Below are 19,088 nucleotides of genomic sequence, written 5' to 3' on the forward strand. Positions count from 1 at the left end.
TAACCGAGACATAGCCTGCGTTATCATCTAAAATACTAATCGGAACCAGTTTCTATTGACTGCTTCAGTGTGGTACCACATTACTACGTGGTCCTAGCCTGAAAAAGGCCAGGATCTGGCCAACAAGTAATGCGAAAAATGCGAAGTTACGATCCTGATGAGTGAAAATCCCAGACCTAAACAAGACATAACCGGCGTTATCCTCTAAAATATTAGTCGCAACCAGGTTTAATTGACTGTTTCGGTGTGGAACCCTATTACTACGGGGTCCAAACCAGAAAAAACACAGGATCTGGCCAACAAATATGCGAAAAACGCGAAAGTATGAGCCAGATGAGGGCAAATCCCAGACCTAACCGAGACATAACCGGCGTTATACTCTAAAATATTAATCGCAACCAGGTTTAATTGACTGTTTCAGTGTGGTCCCACATTACTACTTTGTCCAAGCCAGAAAAAGGCCAGGACCTGGCCAACAAGTATGCGAAAAATGCGAAATTACGTCCAGATTAGTGAAAATCCCAGACCTAACCGAGACATAACCGGCGTTATCCTCTAAAATATTAATCGCAACCAGGTTTAATTGACTGTTTCAGTGTGGTACCACATTATTACGTGATCCTAACAATAGAAAAACCCAGGATCTGGCCACTTAAGTATGCGAAAAATGCGAAAGTACGGGCCAGATGTGGGCAAATCCCGGACCTAACCGAGACATAACCTGCGTTATCCTCTAAAATTTTAATCGCAGCCAGGTTTATTTGACTGTTTCAGTGTGGTACCACATTACTACGTGATCCTAACAATAGTAAAACACAGGGTCTGGCCATTGAAGTATGCGAAAAATGCGAAAGTACGGGCCAGATGAGGGCAAATCCCTTACCTAACCGAGATATAACCGGCAATATCCACTAAAATATTAATCGCAACCAGGTTTAATTGACTGTTTCGGTGTGGAATGTCATTATTACGGGATCCAAACCAGAAAAAACCAAGGATCTGGCCAACAAGTATGCGAAAAATGCGAAAGTACGAGCCAGATGAGGGCAAATCCCAGACCTAACCGAGACATAACCGGCGTTATCCTCTAAAATATTAATCGCAACCAGGTTTAATTGACTGTTTCAGTGTGGTCCAACATTACTACTTGGTCCAAGCCAGAAAAAGGCCAGGATCTGGCCAACAAGTATGCGAAAAATGCGAAATTACGATCCAGATTAGTGAAAATCCCAGACCTAACCGAGACATAACCGGCGTTATCCTCTAAAATATTAATCGCAACCAGGCTTAATTGACTGTTTCGGTGTGGAACGTCATTATTACGGGATCCAAACCAGAAAAAACCCAGCATCTGGCCAACAAGTATGCGAAAAAAGCGAAAGTATGAGCCAGATGATTGTAAATACCAGAACTAACCCAGACGTAACCTGCGTCATCCTCTAAAATACTAGTCGGAAACAGCTTCTATTGACTGTTTATGTGTGGTACCACATTACTACGTGATACAAACCAGAAAAAGCCCAGGATCTGGCCAACAAGTATGCGAGAAATGCGGAAGTACGAGCCAGATGAGGGCAAATACCAGACCTAACCGAGACATAGCCTGCGTTATCATCTAAAATACTAATCGGAACCAGCTTCTATTGACTGTTTCAGTGTGGTCCCACATTACTGCTTGGTCCAAGCCAGAAAAAGGCCAGGATCTGGCCAACAAGTGTGCGAAAAATGCGAAAGTATGAGCCAGATGATTGCAAATACCAGAACTAACCCAGACATAACCAGCGTTATCCTCTAAAACACTAATCGGAACCAGCTTTTATTGACTGCTTCAGTGTGCTACCACATTACTACGTGGTCCAAGCCTGGAAAAGGCCTGGATCTGGCCAACAAGTATGCGAAAAATGCGAAATTACGATCCAGATGAGTGAAAATCCGAGACCTAACCGAGACATAACGGCGTTATCCTCTAAAATATTAATCGCAACCAGGTTTAATTGACTGTTTCGGTGCGGAACCTCATTACTACGGGATCCAAACCAGAAAAAACCCATGATCTGCCCAACAAGTATGAGAAAAATGCGAAAGTACGAGCCAAATGAGGGCAAATACTAGACCTAACCCAGACATAACCGGCGTTACCCTCTAAAATATTAATCGCAACCAGGTTTAATTGACTGTTTCGGTGTGGTACCACATTACTACGTGGTTCGAGCCAGAAAAGAACCCAGGATGTGGTAAATAAGTATGCCAAAAATGCGAAAGTATGTGGCAGATGATTGCAAATACCATACGTAACCCAGACATAACCAGCGTCATCCTCTAAAATACTAGTCGGAACCAGCTTCTATTGACTGTTTATGTGTGGTACCACATTACTACGTGATCGAAACCAGAAAAAGGCCAGGATCTTGCCAATAAGTGTGCGAAAAATGCGGAAGTACGAGACAGATCAGGGCAAATCCCAGGCCTAACCGAGAAATAACTGGAGTTATCCTCTAAAATATTAATCGAAACCAGGTTTAATTGACTGTTTCAGTGTGGTCCCACATTACTACGTGATCCAAACCAGAAGAAGCCCAGGATCTGGCCAACAAGTATGCGAGAAATGCGAAAGTACGAGCCAGATGGGGGCAAAGCCCAGACCTAACCGAGACATAACCGGCGTTATCCTCTAAAATATTAATCGCAACCAGGTTTATTTGACTGTTTCGGTGTGGAACGTCATCATTACGGGATCCAAACCAGAAAAAACACAGCACCTAGCCAACAAGTATGCGAAAAAAGCGAAAGTATGAGCCAGATGATTGCAAATACCAGAACTAACCCAGACATAACCAGCGTTATCCTCTAAAACACTAATCGGAACCAGCTTTTATTGACTGTTTCAGTGTGGTACCACATTACTACGTGGTCCAAGCCTGAAAAAGGCCTGGATCTGGCCAACAAGTATGCGAAAAATGCGAAAGTACGAGCCAGATGAGGGCAAATCCCAGACCTAACCGAGACATATCCTGCGTTATCCTCTAAAATTTTAATCGCAACCAGGTTTAATTGACTGTTTCAGTGTGGTACCACATTACTACGTGATCCTAACAATAGAAAAACACAGGGTCTGGCCATTCAAGTATTTTTTTTTTTTTTTTTTTTGTCGTGGGGAAAATCTTCGAAAGACTCCCACCCACCTCCTTGGGGAGATGTGGGAGGGGTGTGTGGGATTCCCCGCGCCCGTACAACGGCAGGCGCGGGACCTACCCACTAAAAACCCCACGGTGACCCTTCGGCACGCTTTGGGAGGATACCGGGAATCGCTCGAAGCATTCTTCCGGTATCCTCCCCGTGCCCGCGCTTTCGCGCCCATCCCCCGGGGGACAATCGGTCCCCCCAGTAGACACACTGCCTCATAGCGGCGGGACGGGGCCACTCCATCCCGCCGCTATCCGTCCCGGGGCCGCGTTTAGTGGCGGCTGCGAGCCCCAACTCGCAACCGCCCGCGACCCCGTTTCCACCCCTCGGCGGCCGGGCGTTCATGGCCGCACCAGACCGCCGAGGGTGCCTCCCCTTGCGTCGGACCGGTAGGGGGAGGCACTCCTACCCCCAACCGGTCCGACCCGGCGCCGCGTGGCGGGAGGGGGGTCCTGAGGGGACCCCCCTCCCAGCCTAGGTCATCCGCCACGCCGAGGCGGCCGCCCGCGACGCCTCGCGACCGGGCGACGACCTCGGGCCACCGCACGAGCGCGAGCTTCAGTGCGCCGCTGAAGCTCGCGCTCCCTCCCCGCGGCCTCCTTCTGCAACATTACGTTCTCGCAGAAGGAGGCCACGGCCCTCCACTTCTCCTCGCTGCCGAGCATGGCGCGCACCACGCCCGGCAGCGAGACATCCCGCCCGACGACGCCGACCAGGACACGGCGCTCCCCCTCCCACGCGGGGCATACCTCCAGGGTATGATCCGCCGTGTCCTGCTCAGCGTCGCAGTGGCAGCAACGCGCCGTCGGCTCCTTCCCTATCCGGCACAGGTATCTTCCGAAGCTGCCATGCCCGGAAAATACCTGCGCCATCCGGTAGGTGAGGCTGCCATGGCCTCTGTCCAGCCACTCCTTCAGGAGTGGCCGAACAGCCCCGACAGTCCGGTGCCCCGCGGTTGGCAGAGCCAGCCGCTCCTGCCACGCGAGCAACACGGACTGCCGGGCCTGGCGCTTCAAATCGCCCCAAGCAGGTTCCTGCCCGCCCGGGACCGCCCCCACCCCCGCGCGACGGTCGACGCGGTGCCGGTACATCACCGCGTGCGACCGCGCGAGCAGGTCCATGGGCGGCATCCCCGCTAGAACCGTCGCCGCCTCATGTGACATGGTCCGATACCCGCGGACGACCCTGAGCGCCACGCGCCTCTGCACCCGACGCAGCATAGTCATGCTGCGCCGGGAGGCAGCCAGGTCGTCCGCCCAGACGGGGGCCCCGTATAGGGCCACCGACTGGACCATTGCCACATAGAGGCGACAAACTCGGCCCGCCGGGCCCCCCAGGTTGGGCAGGATCTGGCCCAGAGCCGCAACCATCCTTTCCAACCGGGGGACCAGGCACCGGAAATGCTTCTCGAAACGCCAGTGGCTATCGAGGATCAGCCCTAGATACCTGATCTGGGGCTTCACCTAGATGTCAGCCCCACCCACCCGAATCAGAGGGGGTGGCGGATCCTGCCGAGGTGAATGAAACGCAATCACCTCGGTCTTATGGACCGCCACCGTCATCCCCATCCCCCTGATCCGGTCGACGACGCGTTGCGACCCCTCCTCCGCGCGACGCATGGCCCTCCCCCAGTGCGCCCCGACGGCCAGCACCAGTGTGTCATCCGCATAACACACCGTGCTGACGCCGTCGGGGAGGCCGGCCCGCAACACCGAGTCGTACGCGATGTTCCACAGGAGTGGCCCGAGGACCGACCCCTGCGGAACACCGCAGTACACCTCCCTCCGCATATCACCATCCCGGCCCGGATACTCGATCCACCTGCCGCGGAGATAATCCCCGACGACCGCCCTGAGACAAGGGGGGACTCGATGATATTCGAGTCCCCTCCTTATCTCTTCCCAGGGGAGGGTGTTAAAGGCATTGGCAATATCCAAGGATATTGCCAATGCCACCCCTCCCCGGGAGACGGCCGCCTCCGAGAGGGCCCTCACACGACCTATCGCGTCGATAGTCGATCGGCCCCCCCGGAAACCGAACTGGCAGTCGGCCAGACCGGGATCACCCCGCGACAGGTGCTCGACGAGGCGGGCAGCAATCACACGCTCGAAGAGCTTGCCCACCTCGTCGAGGAGACAAATGGGCCGGTATGCGGAGGGAGACTCCGCGGGCCGACCCTCCTTCCGGAGGAGGACCATCCTCGCCACCTTCCAACTGGGGGGGAATCGCCCGTCCCTCAGGCAGCGGTCGAACAACCGCCTGAGGTCGGCCCCAAGGACGCCCTGGGTCAGGACCCAAACCCGGCCGGGCACACCATCCGGACCCGGGGCCGTGTTACGAACCCCGAGCCGTCTGATGGCCGCTGCCAGCTCCTCCTGCGTGACCCCCAGCTCGGCCGTCCACTCCACTGGGACAGCCGCCGCCGCCGGAGGACGCGGTCCCCTCTCCCCAATTGGGAAGAGTGTATTGACCACGTCCTCCAGCAGCCGGGGGTCTGGCCATTCAAGTATGCGAAAAATGCGATAGTACGGGCCAGATGAGGGCATATCCCATACCTAACCGAGATATAACCGGCAATATCCTCTAAAATATTAATCGAAACCAGGTTTAATTGACTGTTTCGGTGTGGAATGTCATTATTACGGGATCCAAACCAGAAAAAACCCAGGATCTGGCCAACAAGTATGCGAAAAATGCGAAAGTACGAGCCAGATGATGGCAAATCCCAGACCTAACCGAGACATAACCGGCGTTATCCTCTAAAATATTAAACGCAACCAGGTTTAATTGACTGTTTCAGTGTGGTCCCACATTACTACTTGGTCCAAGCCAGAAAAAGGCCAGGATCTGGCCAACAAGTATGCGAAAAATGCGAAAGTACGGGCCAGATAAGGGCAAATCCGAGACCTAACCGAGACATAACCTGCGTTATCCTCTAAAATACTATTCGGAACCAGGTTTAATTGACCGTTTCGGTGTGGAATGTCATTACTACGTGATACAAACCAGAAAGAGCCCAGGATCTGGCCAACAAGTATGCGAAAAATGCGAAAGTACGAGCCAGATGATGGCAAATCCCAGACCTAACCGAGACATAACCGGCGTTATCCTCTAAAGTATTAATCGCAACCAGGTTTAATTGACTGTTTCAGTGTGGTCCCACATTACTACTTGGTCCAAGCCAGAAAAAGGCCAGGATCTGGCCAACAAGTATGCGAAAAATGCGAAAGTACGGGCCAGATAAGGGCAAATCCCAGACCTAACCGAGACATAACCTGCGTTATCCTGTAAAATGCTATTCGGAACCAGGTTTAATTGACTGTTTCGGTGTGGAATGTCATTACTACATGATACAAACCAGAAAAAGCCCAGGATCTGGCCAACAGGTATGCGAAAAATGCGAAAGTACGAGCCAGATGAGGGCAAATTGCAGACTTAACCGAGACATAACCGGCGTTATCCTCTAAAATATTAATCGCAACCAGGTTTAATTGGCTGTTTCGGTGTGCTACCGCATTACTACCTGACACAAACCAGAAAAAGCCCAGGATCTTGCCAACAAGTATGCGAGAAACGCGAAATTACGATCCAGTTTAGTGAAAATCCCAGACCTAACCGAGACATAACCGGCGTTATCCTCTAAAATATTAATCGCAACCAGGTTTAATTGACTGTTTCGGTGTGGAACATCATTACTACGGGATCCAAACCAGAAAAAGCCCAGGATATTGCCAACAAGTATGCGAGAAACGCGAAATTACGATCCAGATTAGTGAAAATCCCAGACCTAACCGAGACATAACCAGCGTTATCCTCTAAAATATTAATCGCAACCAGGTTTAATTGACTGTTTCAGTGTGGTCCCACATTACTACTTGGTCCAAGCCAGAAAAAGGCCAGGATCTGGCCAACAAGTATGCGAAAAATGCGAAAGTACGAGCCAGATGAGGGCAAATTGCAGACTTAACCGAGACATAACCGGCGTTATCCTCTAAAATATTAATCGCAACCAGGTTTAATTGACTGTTTCGGTGTGGAACCTCATTACTACGGGATCCAAACCAGAAAAAACCCAGGATCTGGACAACAAGAATGCGAAAAAAGCGAAAGTACGGGCCAAATAAGGGCAAATCCCAGACCTAACCGAGACATAACCTGGGTTATCCTCTAAAATACTATTCGGAACCAGCCTCTATTGACTGTTTCAGTGTGGTACCACATTACTACGTGATACAAAGCAGAAAAAGCCCAGGATCTGGCCAACAAGTATGCGAAAAATACGAAAGCACGAGACAGATGAGGGCAAATCCCAGACCTAACCGAGACACAACCGGCGTTAACCTCTAAAATATTAATCGCCACCAGGTTTAATTGACTGTTTCGGTGTGGTACCGCATAACTACGTGATCCAAACCAGAAAAAACGCAGGATCTCGCCAACAAGTATGCGAAAAATGCGAATGTATGTGGCAGATGATTGCAAATACCAGACGTATCCCAGACCTAACCAGCGTTCTCCTCTAAAATACTAATCGGAACGAGCTTTTATTGACAGTCTCAGAGTGGTACCACATTACTACGTGATCCAAACCAGAAGAAGGCCAGAATCTGGCCAACAAGTAAGCGAAAAATGCGAAAGTACGAGCTAGATGAGGGCAAATACCAGACCTAACCCAGACATAGCCGGCGTTATCCTCTAAAATATTAATCGGAACCAGGTTTATTTGACTGTTTCAGTGTGGTACCACATTACTACGTGGTCCAAGCCTGAAAAAGGCCAGGATCTGGCCAACAAGTAATGCGAAAAATGCGAAATTACGATCCAGATGAGTGAAAATCCCAGAACTAACCGAGACATATCCGGCGTTATCCTCTAAAATATTAATCGCAACCTGGTTTAATTGACTGTTTCTGTGTGGAAACTCATTACTACGGGATCCAAACCAGAAAAAACCCAAGATCTGGCCAACAAGTATGCGAAAAACGCGAAAGTATAAGCCAGATAATTGCAAATACCAGAATGGACCCAGACGTAACCTGCGTTATCCTCTAAGATACTATTCGGAACCAGCTTCCATTGACTGTTTCAGTGTGGTACCACATTACTACGTTATACAAAGCAGAAAAAGCCCAGGATCTGGCCGACAAGTATGTGAAGAATACGAAAGATCGAGACAGATGGGGGCAAATCCCAGACCTAACCGAGACATAACCGGCGTTATCCTCTAAAATATTAATCGCAACCAGGTTTAATTGACTCTTTCGGTGTGGTACCGCATTACTACATGATCCAAACCAGAGAAAATGTTGGATCTCTCCAACAAGTATGTGAAAAATGAGAATGTATGTGGCAGATGATTGCAAATACCAGACGTAACCCAGACCTAACCGGTGTTATCCTCTAAAATATATATCGAAACCAGCCTTCATTGTCTGTTTCAGTGTGGTACCACATTACTGCGTGATCCACACCAGAAAAAGCCCAGGATCTGACCAACAGGTATGCGAAAAATGCGGAAGTACGAGCCAGATGAGGGCAAATACCAGACCTAAGTCAGACCTAACCGGCGTTATCATCTAAAATATTGATAGAATCCAGGTTGAATTGACTATCTCAGTGCGGCACCACATTAATACGTGATCCTAACCAGAAAAAAGGCCAGTAGCTGCCCAACTAGTATGAGAAAAATACGTAAGTACGAGCCAAATAAGGGCATATCCCAGAACTAACCGAGACATAACCTGCGTTATCCTCTAAAATACTAATCGGAACCAGATTTTATTGACTGTTTCAGTGTGGTACCACATTTCTATGTGATCCAAACTAGCAAAAAGCCTAGGATCGGGCAAACAAGTATACGAAAAATGCGAAAGTACGGGCCAGATGAGGGCAAATCCCAGACCTAACCGAGACATAGCCTACGTTATCATCTAAAATACTAATCGGAACCAGCTTCTATTGACTGTTTCAGTGTGGTACCACATTATTACGTGATCCAATCCAGAAAAGGCCCAGTATCTGCCCAACAAGTATGAGAAAAATACGAAAGTACGAGCCAAATGAGGGCAAATACTAGACCTAACCCAGACATAACCGGCGTTATCCTTTAAAATATTAATCGCAACCAGGTTTAATTGACTGTTTCGGTGTGGTACCACATTACTACGTGGATCGAGCCAGAAAAGAACCCAGGATGTGGCAAACAAGTATGCCAAAAATGCGAAAGTATGTGGCAGATGATTGCAAATACCAGACGTGACCCAGACATAACCAGCGTTATCCTCCAAAATATTAATCGCAACCAGATTTAATTGACTGTTTCAGTATGGTACCGCACTACTACGTGAGCGAAACCAGAAACAGGCCAGGATCTTGCCAATAAGTGTGCGAAAATTGCGGAAGTACGAGACAGATGAGGGCAAATCCCCGACCTAACCGAGAAATAACCGGAGTTATCCTCTAAAATATTAATCGAAACCAGGTTTAATTGACTGTTTCAGTGTGGTCCCACATTACTACGTGATCCAAACCAGAAGAAGCCCAGGATCTGGCCAACAAGTATGCGAGAAATGCGAAAGTACGAGCCAGATGGGGGCAAATCCCAGACCTAACCGAGTCATAACCGGCGTTATCCTCTAAAATATTAATCGCAACCAGGTTTAATTGACTGTTTCGGTGTGGTACCGCATTACTACGTGGTCCGAGCCAGAAATAGGCCAGGATCTGGCCAACAAGTATGCGAAAAATGCGAAGGTACGAGCGAGATGAGGGCAAATCCCTGACCTAACCGTGATATAACCGGCGTTATCCTCTAAAATATTAATCGAAACCAGGTTTAATTGGCTGTTTCGGTGTGGAACGTCATTATTATGGGATCCAAACCAGAAAAAACCCAGCATCTGGCCAACAAGTATGCGAAAAAAGCGAAAGTATGAACCAGATGATTGCAAATACCAGAACTAACCCAGACATAACCAGCGTTATCCTCTAAAACACTATTCGTGTTAAAATAGGTACGAGTATGTGCAAAGGTTGTGAAAAGACCTTGTCTCGTACCCTTTAACGAAGTTTGGTCCGGATCACGAGGGATTGGGAATATGGGGGAATGTGAATGTACAGTTTATAATTTTCTTTCGCCTAGTCCAATGGACTGGCCGTTTATTAAGATGAAAGATTCAAAAATTAAATAAACGTAAAAAAGAAAATTAACGAAAATTAAATTTATATTTGTGATTTTTTAAAAATTGCAGGAAAAAACCCCGAGCTGATGGCTCGGGAAAAAAACCTGCGCCGCCGTCGGCCCCTACGGCTCTCGTCTCGGTCTTCTGTAATCAAAAGAAATACCGAAATCCGGCGGTTAATACCTGACAACGCTCGGTGCGTCGTCTGACTCGCTCTAATCCCCTCGCTCCTCCTTCCGTTTACGGTAAACAGGAGCGGGATTCTTACACAGCGATACACAACTGTGTTAGTGGACTGTATTATTATTTCAACGTTTCAGATTTTGGAAACGTTGAATTGCAGATGGGGAAGACGAGATTCGAATGTCTATCTTCCCACTGCTGCAGGCTTGGTTTTTGCAGGAGAGGACAACAAGTGGAGGTTGTAAGGCTCCAAAGGTTGTCAACTCCGCGGTCCCTCGCCGTTCCCTGGTCCGTACGGGACCGGTGTGATGCAGAGCCTTAACTGCGCAGAAGCGACTGATTATTAAGGTTCTAACACCACGGGTCCCTTTGAACGTAGTTCTACGTCGAGTGTCCGTACCCACTGACGATCTGGAACCCACGCTCGAGCAGGTCGAAACTAGCCGAGATATTTACCCAGGGAATGCCAATAAGGCCCCTATGGGGTGTTATCCCAAACTTTTGTTTCGACCCTGGAAAACGACGAACCCAACCCAGGGATTTTGTAACGAAGGCTCCCTGTAGGTTGGGGTTCTGAACCGTACAATAGCCAAGCAGAGAATCAAGAAATTCTCTCGGTTCTCAAACACGACCACTGATTTCAGCAATACGTGTTTGTCCGTCACAACGGTGGCGATAATCAAGCACTGTTTAAGTGCAATCTGATTATATTCAGCCACCGATGGCGGGTTATGAAAATTACTCAAGTTATCGAGTAAATTTTCCCGTTCCTATGGTTCAGTTACCGCGGAAATCGAGATATTCTCACGAAACCGTAGGGTACGAAATTCGACTGGACGTGATTCTTTCGAATCCGCAGCAGTCTCTGTCTTGTACCGTTTCGGTTAAGTGGATCCACGTCGTATTAGACGAATCTAATTAATCGTATGTATCGATTCCGACAGATTGACGAGGTCGGCTCAGGCGATCCGCACTCGTCGAGAACCAGATAGCAAGTGCTCCCGAGACATACCTGCTTAACCGTGGCCACGAGGGAGGGGAAATTTTCATCTCGTGGCGCTATCTGGTCTAAGCTGTCTGTCTCTTATTAATTTTGTATCCTCTCTGTAATTTTGGCGTATGAACACGTGTTCTCAGGGAACCGTTACTAGGCCGATCGCGTGATTTGTATCGAAAGTAAGTTTGTAGTTTTTCTACACGGTATTGCTCGAAACATATTACGCCGCAGAGAAGGCTCTGGAATGTCGCGTAAACTGAGAATACCGTATAAGAAACTTTCTGCTTTTTCTATCGATCACGCGACGGTTTAACCGACTTTTCAAACAACGAATTAACGCGTTATTTAAACATACCGCCCCCCTTGCACGGTCCGTGCATTAAACAAAGGAGCGGTAATTCGCGGTTTTTTCGACACAGAGAGGATTTTGTTCACTTAATTAACAAAATTAAGTTACTTACTTCGACGATGACGCCTGGCTGCTTGCCTGCTGCTCCTGCAGCAGCTTCAGGGAGGTGAGGACCACCTCCGTTAGGGAGTTGTCCCGCCGCTGGCCATCACCGGAGGGTTGCCGGGCCCTCGCCCTTGCCTTTCGTCGCTGCTCACTGCGGCGCCAGGACCTCCCTGTTTCCCGGGGCACCGGGTTCTCCCTGACTGGCCGCTTCCTCGACGAGGTCGGCTTTGTCGGCGGGGGCGGCCCGGTTGGCGTTGGTGGCGGCTGAACGGCCGTTGTCGTCGCGCTCTTTCGGGCCTTTAGCGGCCGAAAGTTACAGGCGACGAGCCGGCCACATGGTGCCCATTTTAGATGAAAGTGGCCGCCTTCGGCCGGACATTTATATCGTTTGGTGGTCCACGGTATATGGGCCGGCACACGTATTAACTCCGGCCCCATGTATACGTCGTAGGTCGGCAAAGTGCCGACGGTGGCGGCTGGCGGTTCTTTTTCGGGATCCGCTGCCTCGGTGGTCCTGTTTTCTGGGGCGGTTGAAGTCGAGGCCACTGCTTCGGGCTCCTCCGCCTCCTTGGTGCTTTTGGGGGCGAACACTTCCCCCAATTTGAGGAGGCGCCCAAACTGCGCCTCCATTTCCGGGTCAATACGGTTGGACCCCACTACCGTTATTACACTCTCGTCGCTCGACATTGTTTCCGCTTGATTTGATCCGGAACTGAACCGATTCGGTCCGCGGATCCTGCTTTTAAAGCCGTGGATCCCGGGGAATCGGGGAATCGCTCCCTTCCTCAATTCTTGACGGGATGGTAGGGTATGGTACCCCTCTGTCCGTATCCCTCAGCTGAGACTTGTAGAACGTGTGAGACAACACCAGGATTGTGTCAATGGTCTTTCTCACTCTACTGTGTCTCTTTGTCTAGCGGAATTCGGGATTTCTTATGTCCCGATAGCGTCGTCGACGTTTGTTGTCGTTACCGACTCTTCCACGGGCAATTTACACAGACGTGTAATAGGACGTGTGTAGGTGGACGTTGCTGTGCGAACTTTAACTACACGCACACGCCTGTCTTTACCCGGGAATGTTTCCTCGATTCTCCCCATTTCCCATTGATTTGGGGGGAGAAGAGGATTTTGCACTAACACCAAATCGTTTGGTTTTAGCTGTGCGTGGGCGGTATGCCACTTATAGCGGTTCTGGAGGTGCGTGAGATAATCACGCGTCCAATGCCTCCAGAGTTGCTCGTGGAATTTCTGTATCGCTCTCCAACGTGTAAGGCGGGAGAGTTTTTCAGTTTCCACGGACTCGAACGGAAGTGCATTTATCGGACTTTCGATCAAGAAGTGGCCCGGTGTGAGAGGCGCATAATCCTCAGGGTTATCGCTTAAAGCGGAAATCGGTCGAGAATTCAAGCTCGCTTCGATCTTGCAGAGTAATGTCTGCATTTCCTCGCTTGTAGGCGCGAAATCGCCGAGGGTGCGTTTGGGGTGATGTTTCACCGATTTCACACCGGCTTCTTGCATACCGCCGAAATGAGGTGCACTAGGTGGATTAAATTTCCACGTAATACCCTTCTGGCCGCACTTATTGCGCATTTCCTGTGTATTGTACACGATATTGAAATGTTCTCGCAATTCTCGATCCGCTCCGACGAAGTTTGTTCCGTTGTCACTGAACATGCAGGACGGAACTCCTCGACGAGCGATAAATCGATCCAAGGCGGCCAAAAATGCACTTGTTGTGTAATCATGCACGAGTTCGATATGCACGGCTCTTGTAGCGAAGCAGACGAATACTGCTATGTAAGGTTTATGAGCTGCTTTTCCTCGACCGGCGGAGTCGCGGACACGGTATGGTCCAGCGTAATCTACTCCGCAGTTCGAAAAAACTCGTGCCTCGCGACTGCGTTCCGGAATTAAATCCTGCATTATCTGCGTAGAGGCGTTTGCTTGCCATCTCACGCATCGTATGCAATTATGGATAACCGTACGCGCCGCGTTACGACAACCGATGATCCAGAATTTCTGTCTCACCGTGTACATGGTTAATTGCAAACCCCCGTGTAACGTATCAACGTGACATTGCCGGATTATCATGTTAGAAACATGATGCTTTGGCAGAATTACCGGGTGTTTTGTTTCCCATGCAAGTGCTGCATTCTCCAGCCTTCCACCCACTCGCAAGACGTCTTTTTCGTCGAGGAAAGGGTTGAGGCTTTTTAACGGAGACTTTGCAGGAATTCCCTTCCGCTTTTTTAAGCTTTGGTACTCTTCCGCAAAGTGCATGCGTTGTAAATAGCGCACAATTCTTTCTGTTGCACGCTGTAATTCCGGTGCTTCGACGATTTTGGCACCGAAAGACCGCCGCTCCCCGTCCCACGTCCTTTTTAGACGAAGACAGTAGGCGGTTACGCGGAGTAGCTTACTCCATTTGGAAAATCGGAATACAAAATCCCATTCCTTTTGTGGAGTTGCTACGAGGGTATGCGATACGCGCTTACCCTCCTCGGTCTCGATCGAAGCGGGCATTTTTGGCCAATTTTCTTCCGCTTGTCGAAGCCACGTCGGCCCGGAAATCCAGAGCTCCGACTGAAGGAGTTCCGACGCGTCCACCCCACGCGAATTTAGATCCGCGGGGTTCGAGCGCGTGGGAACATGATGCCATTCAGCGTTCGGGAGTAATGTCTGGATTTTCGACACTCGGTTGGCGATTACAACCTTCCATGTCGATGCATGCTTCCTTAACCAAGCCAATGCAATCGTGGAATCTGTCCAGCAGATTACGCGGTGCACTTTTATCGGAAGTGACCGCTGCACGTGCACCACCAGCTCGGAGAGGAGTGCCGCCCCGTTTAATTCGAGGACTGGGATGGACTGCGTTTTAATCGGAGCGACTCGCGTTTTTGCCATCAGCAACGTCGTAAAAATTTCGTTGCTTATCGTCGTCACGCGTAAATACGTGACGGCCGAATAGGCCGCGAGCGAAGCGTCGCAGAATCCATGCAATTCTACTGACACCGTATCAGCTCCGAAACATATCCATCTAGGAATTTTTAGCTCCTTTAAGCTGCTCCAATCCGTACAGAACGCATTCCACGTTTTTTGCGTATTCGCGGAGATTTGATCGTCCCACTGGATTTTCTCCAGCCACTGAGACTGCATCAAAATCTTCGCGCGAATTACAACCGGCGAGAGCCAGCCGAGCGGATCGAAGAGCTTGGCAATTTCCGAAAACAAATTTCTTTTTGTCATCGGTGATGCCGAGGGTTGGAACCGTTGGAGATTGAAATAGAAATAATCTCCAGACGGTATCCATCGTAAACCGAGCGCTTTTAGTTCAGAATCATCGAACAAAGTGAGGTCAACGGCGTGGGAGTGAGCGCTGTGGGGAATATTTCGCAATAATTGTGGCGAATTTCCTGCCCACTTCAGCTCAAACCCGCCTCCTTGGAGGAGCTCGCAGACTTGTGTGCGGATTTTCTCCAACAAGGATTTATCAGGTGCTCCCAGGAATACATCGTCGACGTAAATGTCCTTCTCGAGAATCGGAGCGGCAAGCGGAAATTTCTTTCCATCCTGTTCCTTTAATTCGAGGAGGGTACGCATCGACAAGTACGGGGCGCACGCCGTTCCGTATGTAACGGTATTTAACTCGAACGCTACCAGCTGTTCGGTTTCGGGTGCATTCCATACTATGCATTGAAAACGACGATCCTCAGGGGCGACGAGAATCTGTCGAAACATCTTCTCGATATCAGCCACCAACACGTATTCGTACAAACGCCATCTCGTTAATACCGAGGTAATATCGTTTTGTAATTTCGGACCTACGTGTAGGATGTCGTTTAGGGAGCGTCCACCCACTGTCCTGCTGGTCGCATTAAAGACGACTCGCAATTTGGTGGTCGCGCTGTCCGTGCGAATGACCGCTCGGTGCGGAATGTAAAGTCTAGTTTGGTCAATAGGTTCGATACGCGACATATGACCTAAAGACTCGTATTCCGCTAGAAACTCTGCGTATTCTTTACCGAGAGTCGGATTCGTGTCCAGTTTCTTCCTCAGCCTTGTGAGAGCGGAAAGCGCGATATGGAAGGAATTTCCCAACGCTTCTTCCGGTCTCGGGCAATTGAGGGGGAGTCGGACTACAAACCGCCCAGTTTCGTCACGGGTAACGGTTTTTTGAAAGAATGCTTCGCACTCCTCTTCTGCTTTGGTATGCGTGGAGGTTGCGGGAATTTCTTCCATTTCCCAGAACTTTCGAACCGCTTGATCCAGCGATTCGAGTACGGTGCAGTGCAGCGACTGCACCGTGTTCTGCGCACCACTTGCTGCGTTTGTCGGCCCGGATATCACCCAGCCGAATGCAGTTTCTTGTGCAATGGGACCTGCATCGTTTATGCGACGGAATCCCGCTCGCATAATCTGTGCGTATAAGTCCGCACCGATCAAAATTTCAATGGTTTGATCCGATGCGGGGTCGGGGTCGGCAAGCGGTAATTCCAGGAACGCTTCGTATCCGAGCGTTCCTACCGATGGAGTCGCGTAGGTCGTGATTTGAGGCACGACGTACGCATCAGCCACACACATCGGTTTCTCACCGTCTTTTGCGCCGAGACTCATTCCGACACTGTACTTTATCGATCGGGTTCGGTCACCCCCTAGGCCCGTCACCGTAGCTGGGGTTTTCCTCCGCGCGAGTTTGAGGTCATTCACCAAACTCGCGGATATGAAGGACGTTTCCGATCCTTGATCGAGTAGGGCGCGCGCGATTCGCGTCGTGCCATTTTTGCCGAACACTTTAACTCGGGCGGTCGCTAATAGCACTGGCCTCGGTGCGCCTGTATCAAGAGCGGTACAGTGCGACGTAGAGGCGGGCGTTGTTTTAGCACTCGCCGAAGTGTTGGGTTTCGGCCTCGATTTCGTAGGCCGACGGGATTGGTCATTAAGACGCCGCTCTTCCCGGTTGCCGACCTCACTTTTTGGTTACGGCTTAGTCGGTTGAGCTTCCCGTTTTACCTCGAAGTGCAGCAGGGAATGGTGCATCCCGCCGCACGTCGTACATGCCGTGGAGTTTTTGCATTTGGTCACCGTATGAGTGGTGCCCAGGCACTGGATGCACCACCGGCGACCTTTCACATACTGACTGCGCATTTTTGCAGTCAATATTGCAAAATTTCGGCAGTTCGGCAAACTGTGCGGCCCGTTACAGAATCCGCACAATTGAGTGGGCGTTGTTCCAACCTGCCTGACGTTATCGGAACCCGTTCGTCGTGGCTGTTCAGCCTGGACGTTTTCCATGACAACGTTATGGCTTCTCACGTTCTTCGAGGCGGCGCTGACTTCCCACGCCGCGCTTCGATTACGCGTGGATTTTGTTGGAAGCCCCAAGGCAGCTTTTCTGCGCTCCTCGTTCATGGAGAGCAAGGCACGTGACCGTTTGTCCACGAATTTCCTTACGTCCTCGAACGTAGGATAATCGGGCGAGAGGTCTAGCGTTTTTTGCCATTCCAGCTCCATTTCGGGGGTGAAGTGTTGCTTCACCCAATGAGCGAGCAGCCAGTCTCGTTGCTGTTCTGGTGTGCCCTTTGTATCCAGAACAGCGATTGCTTGGGTGCAACCCACGGTCACTTGTTGCATGCTGGACAAGTCGTTCATATCGATGGGCTTCAGATATAGAAGCTTGTCCAGTAGTTTCCCAGTGACTATGCGTGGGAGGCCGAATTCGGTCTTCAGCCTCGTCCACGCTTCCGTGAAGTTGCGACCCACGACTGGAAGGGAAGCAACGATTGCTGCAGCCGGCCCCTCAAGGCAGGCATTTAGAAAATACAATCGTTGGATGTCTCCCAACGCAGCATTGTTAATTACCCCGGCGGTAAACAGATCCTCAAAGTGTTTCCACTCTCGAGGATCACCTCCGAATTTGGGTATTCGCTGCTTGGGGAGCTCGATCGGTACGTTGCATGGTTCGACCGATACCGCTGTTCTTTTGTCAGTGGTGAGTTGGTCGATTTCCGTGCTTACGAGATCCATGTACTCGTGGAAATCGTTTTCGGCGGCTACGATAATATTCTGTTTAAAGAAATCGTAGTTTTGTCTTTGCGCCGGCTTTAAGAGCTTGCGCACGGCCGTATACCGATCGTTTAACTCCTTCCATTGTGTTTTGGCAAAATCGAGCTTTTCCTCGAGAAGTCTCACCGAGTAATTCGCTCTGCCAGTTTTCCTCAGGTTAGTACCCAATTTGCTTAGGCGGTAGGTGATTTCGCACATGGTCTCTATGTGCTCATCAGCTTCCGTCCACATGGTTTCTTTAGCCACGGCCATTGTTGGGTTTTATCGAGGATTAATCAGCTCGAACTAACCTCTCACGTGGATATTCGACACGTGTGATTTACTGTACCTTTCCCAATTCCTCTCAACCTCGTGTTAAATCCGGCTCGAAGGACCTTTGTTAAAATAGGTACGAGTATGTGCAAAGGTTGTGAAAAGACCTTGTCTCGTACCCTTTAACGAAGTTTGGTCCGGATCACGAGGGATTGGGAATATGGGGGAATGTGAATGTACAGTTTATAATTTTCTTTCGCCTAGTCCAATGGACTGGCCGTTTATTAAGATGAAAGATTCAAAAATTAAATAAACGTAAAAAAGAAAATTAACGAAAATTAAATTTATATTTGTGATTTTTTAAAAATTGCAGGAAAAAACCCCGAGCTGATGGCTCGGGAAAAAAACCTGCGCCGCCGTCGGCCCCTACGGCTCTCGTCTCGGTCTTCTGTAATCAAAAGAAATATCGAAATCCGGCGGTTAATACCTGACAACGCTCGGTGCGTCGTCTGACTCGCTCTAATCCCCTCGCTCCTCCTTCCGTTTACGGTAAACAGGAGCGGGATTCTTACACAGCGATACACAACTGTGTTAGTGGACTGTATTATTATTTCAACGTTTCAGATTTTGGAAACGTTGAATTGCAGATGGGGAAGACGAGATTCGAATGTCTATCTTCCCACTGCTGCAGGCTTGGTTTTTGCAGGAGAGGACAACAAGTGGAGGTTGTAAGGCTCCAAAGGTTGTCAACTCCGCGGTCCCTCGCCGTTCCCTG

General features: G+C 49.9%; 1 protein-coding gene across 1 annotated transcript; it reads right to left on the reverse strand.

Annotated features, from left to right (window-relative positions):
* Window positions 1-16,975: 16,975 nt before the first annotated feature.
* On the reverse strand, window positions 16,976-18,313 carry LOC143342923 (uncharacterized). The gene has a single exon (XM_076767257.1). It carries the CDS (start codon window positions 18,311-18,313, stop codon window positions 16,976-16,978), a length of 1,338 nt encoding a protein of 445 aa, XP_076623372.1.
* Between the last annotated feature and the right edge of the window lie 775 nt (window positions 18,314-19,088).

The sequence above is a fragment of the Colletes latitarsis genome, chromosome 1 (assembly GCF_051014445.1).
Source record: "Colletes latitarsis isolate SP2378_abdomen chromosome 1, iyColLati1, whole genome shotgun sequence".
In the NCBI taxonomy this organism is placed as follows: Eukaryota; Metazoa; Arthropoda; class Insecta; order Hymenoptera; family Colletidae; genus Colletes; species Colletes latitarsis.

Bases quoted from the DNA above. Each gene is read 5' to 3' on its own strand.
- LOC143342923 (XM_076767257.1), bottom strand. From the start codon at position 18,313: ATGGCCGTGGCTAAAGAAACCATGTGGACGGAAGCTGATGAGCACATA.